The following is a 7,500-nucleotide window of genomic DNA, read 5'->3' on the forward strand; positions in this document are numbered from 1 at the left end:
GACTCCCCATATACCTCACGCAAGCGTTCGTGAATTATTTACCCAATTTCCCCCTCCAGCATGAGAAGCATACTGCTCTGTACTCGGTCTTGTCCATTTTCAATATTTTAGTGGAGGTACTCAGAATAAGAGCACCCTAGCGCCATCTATGAAAAAGTGAAGTGACTGATACGTACACTACCTAGTAAGGGGCTGATGCATATTACCACACACGGGAATTATGGTAGGCTCAAACTTTTCTGACCTCTCGTATCATGGGTGTTATTGTTAATGTCAGTGCTATTGATTCCATCATCATCATTAGCTTATAATTATTTCTGTACTAAGAACTGAGCCTTGTAGCTCGAGAGAGAGTCATCAAAGTCAAGGTCAAGGACAAATTTGGAAACGCCTTCACAAAAGAGAGAGGTAGACGGAAGGGCGCATTGTAATGTGCATAGGAAAAACTATCTATTTATAATAGTTTGCGTTCAGTCCGGTTTACCCGTTTTCTTTATTTCGGCCGGAAAGCTGAAATTAAAGGCAGGCTGAAGAGAAATCACCATTGTCGTCGGATTTTGCTTGAAGGAACAAAGATCAAGGTGTTTAAATATCTGATGACGAAGATTATACAGTAAAAGGAACTTATGTATATCTATCTAAACGTGATAAAGATAAATTGATTAATACATGATATTATCTACAGATTCAATACAAAATCTGGTGAATTATATTTTTTCTTTCTCTCTCTCTCTCCTTTTTTTTTTTTTTTTTTTTTTTTTTTAATAGAATCGGAAATATCTCCGTGAAATCTGAAGTGAAATACAATGATAATATGAAACCCTCAGTGATACTACATTAAAATCAATACTGTCTGAATTAGAAACAAATTATCCGAAGGTACATATAGGCAAACCGTGACTCAAGGAAAGCACCGAGATGGCAACGAGATCCAGAACAGCAATGCTCACGAGACACACTGTGAATGGATTCCGCTACCAGGTGGCTGTGATCACCAAGGGCCGCTCAGTGCTGGTGCAGGCGGTGGAGTGGTTGTACCAGGGGGGGCCGTGTGTGAAGACCTATTTTCTAAGTCTAGGGCACTCCAAGGCAGACTACAAACGCAAGTTCAACAGCGAACAAAGGCATTTGTTAGAAAGAGGTGTCCCATTTAAGGAGTATGACATCTCACTGCTCTACGTTGTTCTCCAACTCATGTGCGGACTGGCTGGCCCGAGCGACCCTGCCTGGGCTTCCCCTCCCACAGGCCAGCCTCTGGAACATCTCCTGCACAAGGTAAAAATAAAGCGAAACGATATTGCACACACAAATGACGTCCGACAGATGTCGGACCAAGAGCTTGTGAAAGAGTTGAGAAAGCTTAGGTGCTTGTTCTCTAGGATTCTTAGGTTGGCTGGGAACAGATGTGGAATACGTCCTCATGTTTTCCGTGATCAGGTTTGGGAGATCAAGCAAAACTTTCAGGACCTCTTAAAAAAGGTTAGAGAACCTCTTCAGGCTTCAGACCTGGACAAGTTACCACAACTGCAACAAGAAATTCAAGTCTTTCAAAAAGCACTTCAGAACAAGATAAAGGAGGCGAGCGAGCGGGAGCTGCGCGGTCTCTACCCGCAACTGTGGGATGTGACTCTTGCACAGTGGCTGTATCCAGATCTTAAAATCCGACCGAGTTTAAACTTCACGAACCTGGTAATCAAAGAGGACACCTCAACTCTGTCACCGTCTCAGCAACTGCAACACCAGCCTCGGGACATATCTCACAAGAATCTGTTGCAAATCACAGATGTATATGGTCGCCTGCCAGAAGTGATCATAATATCAGGTGAAGGAGGAATGGGGAAGACCACGCTGCTGAAGCACATGTTGGAGATGTGGGTGAGAGATCCCTCGCAAATCAAGGGACTTCAAGATGTTTCTCCTCTACTGTACCTACAGCTGAGAGGGTCCACCATTACCAACTGGAAGGACATGCTTAAGAGTGCCCTTTGCAGTACATTTCAAGAGTCTGGACTTACTACTGACATTTTTGCAGATCTATTTCAGGCTATGCATGTTGTAGTCCTTCTGGATGGTTATGATGAAGTGAGCAAAAAGGCAAAGGAGCTCATAGCAGATCTCATAAGCTACCGAAGAAACATGCGGATTTTAATAACCACTAGACCGAGCTGTCAGAAAGAGCTGACTCAGATAATGAAGAATAAGAAGCAAGTAATGAACATCGAAATCAAAGGCATTGATAGGAAAGATCGCTCCTACTTTGTTGAAAATACTCTAACTTCTCTTGTACATGATCCAGTGCAAAGAGATGAACTGAAAGAGAAAATCATTAGTAATCTTTGTAACTTGAAAACGGAGAAGGAAGATATGGACGTTCCTCTGACCCTGACCCTGTTGATCATACGCGACGTTGAGGCTCCAGATGAGAGCTCACCTGATGTCTATCAGGACTTGACATCCCTCATAATTAAAAAGGTCCAGGAGAGAGTGGCAGCAAAGGGCATTGGTGTAACTCTGGACAAAGTTCAAGAGTATCATGAGTTCCAGAGGGGAGTTGCTCTACGATGTCTGAAGAAACGCGAACATGACTTGCTGTCAGAAACAGTGGCAGATTTGAAAGCAAAGTGTAATGAGCTAAATCTACCACACAAAGAAATTCTATCTGGATTTCTTACCTCAAAGAAATTTAGGAAAGGTCTGTTTATCATCCAAGTTTGGTCCTTCCCTCACAATCGATTTCAAGAACACTGGGCTGCAAGTCATATTGCCACACAGTTATCAAAGATGTCCCACTCACTGCCAGACATGGCAGGCTTGCTGGATTTTGATTTCCTAACTGATGCCGAGAAGAAGAAAAAGCTTGGAATGCCAGGACTGCCAACTGAGGAAGAAGTAGCAACCTTTATGTTCACCAACAATCCTATTCTACAGATTTATGCAGACAATATTGAAGAGGCACAAGAACTGGTATGGCAAAATGTAGTAGGAGACATATCAATACAACTAATGGAAATCGTTTTTAACATTACACGTATTTTCTCATTGTCACAAGAGAACTTTCTGGATAGGTTTGCCTCTGCTATCATCAGCTTAATTTTATACAGTGATCATTCTCATCTGATCAGTAAGAACAGCTGCCACAGGATCTGTGAGACAGTGATGGCTTCGGGACAACATGCCAGCATCTTAAAAGCAGCTGCCAAAGTGCTGAGAAACAGTGGCAAACTAGTGACTCGAGGGGAGTATCTGCCAGGCTTCTTGGCTTTGTTTGACTATGTCAGGCCTTCCTGCGTTGAAGTCTTCATGGATAAAGACACAGAAGAGTTGCCACCAAGCTGGCAGGTCTCTGGTCTGGAGGCATTGTCCAACCAGAACATTGAACTCATACTCATTATAAATGATATAAAGAGTTCTATTCAGTTTTCTGAGGCATGTCTTCGGGCAACCACAGGCCCAGGAAGGGTTTGTCGGCTGACCAAGTTCGAAGGTGAATTGACAGCGGTCGGGATGCAGCTTCTTCCCGAGAGCCTGGAAGAGCTGAGAACCAAGTCTGACGGGGAGGGAGTGCGGGCTTTAGTGGCGAGGCTTCAACTTCTACAGAGACTTCAGATCTTAGGTGAGCTGTACACACACACACACATATAAATATATATATAGATATATAGATATAGATATATATGTATATAGATAGATAGATATAGATATATATGTATATAGATAGATAAATATATATACATATATGTATATATACATATTTTTACATGTGCATATATCCCAATGCCCCCGGGGAAAATGAATAAAAATGGGGAAAATGCTGTGCATATTTTCTATATTTTTTGTGAAATGTCTCTGCTAGTGCTTAGCCACAAAGGAGTCAATTAGTAGACCTTGTGACCGTACCTGATTTGAATTGGCGGGAAAAATGTACTTTTTACTAGTGCTATGAATATCGATGGTACAGGAGCTACCCTGGTGTCCGGGGCCTCTCGTCTCGCCGAGAGTAAACCTCTGATTTTTCAGAATTTGCGCTTTGCCTGCACCCTCAGTGCCTTGTTTTGCAGGTCGCACGAGACTCTAGTAGTGGTAGTCAGCACCCCACCTCAGACCCGCAGCACTCTCCTACACTAGGGTAGCCCTTACGGGCAATGACCCCTGGGTAGGGAGGCCCAGTAGGCTGGGGCGTCCTTTGGGCGCACTTTTTCTTTATTCTGAATTCCCTTCCTCTCTTCATGTGACTTCCCTGAGCCTACCGGAGTACCCTTGTGGGCTCCCGTATTCGCTTGGGGGGTGGGCATCGAATTACCGCCCTTCGCACTAGGCAAGTTCGGCGGTAAGGAGGTGTCTTCCACATAACTCGATCCCTCTTTGGTACTGGAGAACGCAACCAGGCTTCCACTGGCGGGGTAGAGGACGGAAACTGCCACACTCTTCTCTTAGCTATTGCTGTTAGGTTGATCAACGATAGTTAAGGGTTAACTGGTCCCTTCAGGACAACGGCCACGGGCCCAGGGGTCGGACTCGGTCCGATAACCATTATGAGCGATTCCTCGGCTACCCCTTCTCCTCCTCAAGGAGGGGGGACGACCTATGACTCCTCTAAGACTAATGCGACCCTGAACAACGGAATCCCTATTGCTGACAAACGAGAACGACGATTTCTTTCAATCCCTCCACAGAATGCAGGGTATTTGACTGTCAAATGCGTGAATGAAAATCAATCGCTTTTGCATGTGAGCCCCTTCATCATCAAGAAGGTCCGCGATGGTCAAGTGGACGATGATTTTGATTTTGTCAGGAAATTGCGAGATGGGAGCCTCCTTGTAAAAGTGCAATTCAACTCCCAGATTAAGGACTTGCTTAAACTGACGCAGATTCATGATTTGAAAGTTAAAGTGACAATCCCTATTGGCCCCAATACCTGCAAGGGAGCAATCTTTAGCGGGGATTTGAGGACAATGGAGGAGAGTGAAGTTCTGGAAAATATGAAGGACCAAAGCGTAGTGGACCTGAACTGCATGACCAAGAAAGACGGGAATGTGCGAACAAAAACCGGATTGTGCTTTTTGACTTTTGCTTCAAGTAAAATTCCTGAGTATGTCACAGCTGGATATGAACGTCTCCAAGTGCGACCTTACATTCAAAAACCTATGCGCTGTAATAGATGCCAAAAATTTGGAAACACCTCATTACGATACAATGATAAAGATACTTGTAAATTTTCTTGTGGTAAATGTGCTGGAGATCATGACACTGCTGTATGTACTGAGAAAACACTCAAGTGTGCTAACTGTGGAGGTCCCCATCAATCTGGCTCTGCCGCGTACAGCAGCTTGAAGAAGGAGACTGAAATATTAGCATACATGAGAGGGCGTGATTACCGTGAAGCCAAGAGGAAAGTTGAAGGTTTGACCAGCAAACCCAATACTTCCTACGCTTCAGCAGCAACTAACAACACTTCCAGTGCAAGTGACATCAGTCAGGATAAAGAAATTGCAGTTAAAGGAAACGGTTAAGGAATTAATGAGTCAAATCGATGAATTGAAAAATACAATTCAACAAATTGCTGAATCAACCCAGCAAAGCAGCAGCATCATAAGGAGGATGATACCAAAACACAATCTGGATCGCACCTTCTCGTCCAGGCGGCTCCTGCTAGGACTTCGCCTGGTGTTTGGTCTGTATACCCATGGGAGGCCCTGGGTAGCGAGGGAGAGGAGGACGAACCTCCCTCCCTGAAAAAGAAAATTAAAACTGGCGGACAAGGCACTTCCAAACCCCATAAAACGTAATCATCGCGTTAACCATTATACAATGGAACTGTCGAAGTCTTAGATCTAAAGTAAATGACCTCAGATTATTATAGTCCTACAAGAAACGCACTTAACACACATCGTCTCTGACAAGGTCGTTTCTCTGAGGAACTACCATTTATGTTGGAAGGATCGAGAGGGTAGGGGTGGAGGCGGCATCGCCATGTACATCCACCATAGCCTCCCTTTCACTGAGGTGACTATTGGTTCTACTTTGGAATTTGTCGCATGTAAAGTAAAAATCAATAGTGGTAATTTATGATGAGCATTTTGCTTTTCAGGATAGTCTGCCACAAAATAAATTAAATTTAGGTGATTTTAATGCTCATCATACATTATGGGGTTCCCTGCGGGCGGATGGTAGAGGTGAGCAAGTAGTTAAGTTGATTAATGATTCTGATCTGGTCCTCCTGAACGATGGTAGCCCGACGCGGGTGGACGATAATACCGGTAGTTTGAACTTTATTGACTTATCACTGGTCTCTTCATCAATAGAAGCCGAGTGCCTGTGCCACACCATTGACGACTCGTTGGGAAGCGATCACCTTCCTATTTTGATTAAATATTCATGCGACACAGTGAGAACGCCTTCAGCTCCTAAATTTAACGTAAAAAGAGCAGACTGGGTCGCCTTCACAAGGAGCGTCATGCTCGAACTTGTAGGAGAAACCATTGATGATAAAGTAAACAATATTCAGAATTCGATTTTAGAAGCAGCATTGCTATCCATTCCTAAAACTTCGACAGATAGCGTTAAGCATAGAGTTCCAAGGTGGACACCAGATTGCCGCAGGGCGCTGTGCCGACGCAATAAGACCTACAGGCTTTTCAAAATAACATCACAAATGAGAACTTTTGCAACTACAAACTAACCAGAGCTAGGGCTCTTAGAATAATTAGACAAGCTAAAAGAAACTCCTGGCGAAGCTTTGTCTCTACAATAAATAGTAATACAAAAATATCAGAGGTTTGGTCCACTGTTAAAATAATAAATAAGAACAAAACATCTTGCAAACTTAAAAACATCATTCACGAGGGTGATAATTTCGATTCACCGAGAGACATTGCCAATGCACTCGCCAGGCACTTCTCTCATACAAGCAGCTCAGACAATTACCATCCCGCTTTCCTGACCACCAAGGAAGCCGCTGAGCTGCAACCTATTCACTTTGCCACAGGAGATCACTTTGATTATAATAAATACCTAACAATGAATGAGCTTGTCCGAGCCCAAGAAGCCTGTAGAGGAACATCCCCAGGCCCCGATGAGATTCGATACGAGATGATAAAGCATCTTAATCATGAGAACATGATTAAGTTGCTAGAAGTGTACAATGAAACTTGGAAAAGCCACACTTTTCCAAATTCATGGCACTTCGCCCACATCATTCCCATGTTGAAAGGAGGGGGTAATCCCAGATTTGCCATCTCCTACCGCCCAATTGCGTTGACAAGTTGCTTATGCAAGGTCATGGAACGAATTGTTAACAGTAGGCTATTGCATATTTTAAATACCAGCAATTTGCTAGTTGACGAGCAGTGCGGCTTCCGAAAAGGACGCCAAACTCTCGATCAACTAGTAAAGCTGGACAGTCATATTCAAGAGGCAATTGCTAAAAAAAAATATTTGATATCAGTATTTTTAGATATAAAAAAAGACTACGATATGACGTGGCAATATGTCCTACTCAGA

General features: G+C 43.5%; 1 protein-coding gene across 1 annotated transcript in view; it reads left to right on the plus strand.

Moving 5' to 3' along the window:
• The first annotated feature begins 918 nt into the window (after window positions 1–918).
• LOC125039842 overlaps window positions 919–7,500 on the plus strand; it is a 12,998-nt gene continuing 6,416 nt past the window's right edge. The window contains exon 1 of the mRNA XM_047634151.1: window positions 919–3,613. Within this exon, the coding sequence (XP_047490107.1) occupies window positions 919–3,613 (2,695 nt within the window). The remainder of the gene's footprint in view (window positions 3,614–7,500) is intronic.

This window comes from Penaeus chinensis, chromosome 28 (assembly GCF_019202785.1).
Source record: "Penaeus chinensis breed Huanghai No. 1 chromosome 28, ASM1920278v2, whole genome shotgun sequence".
NCBI classification, from domain to species: Eukaryota; Metazoa; Arthropoda; class Malacostraca; order Decapoda; family Penaeidae; genus Penaeus; species Penaeus chinensis.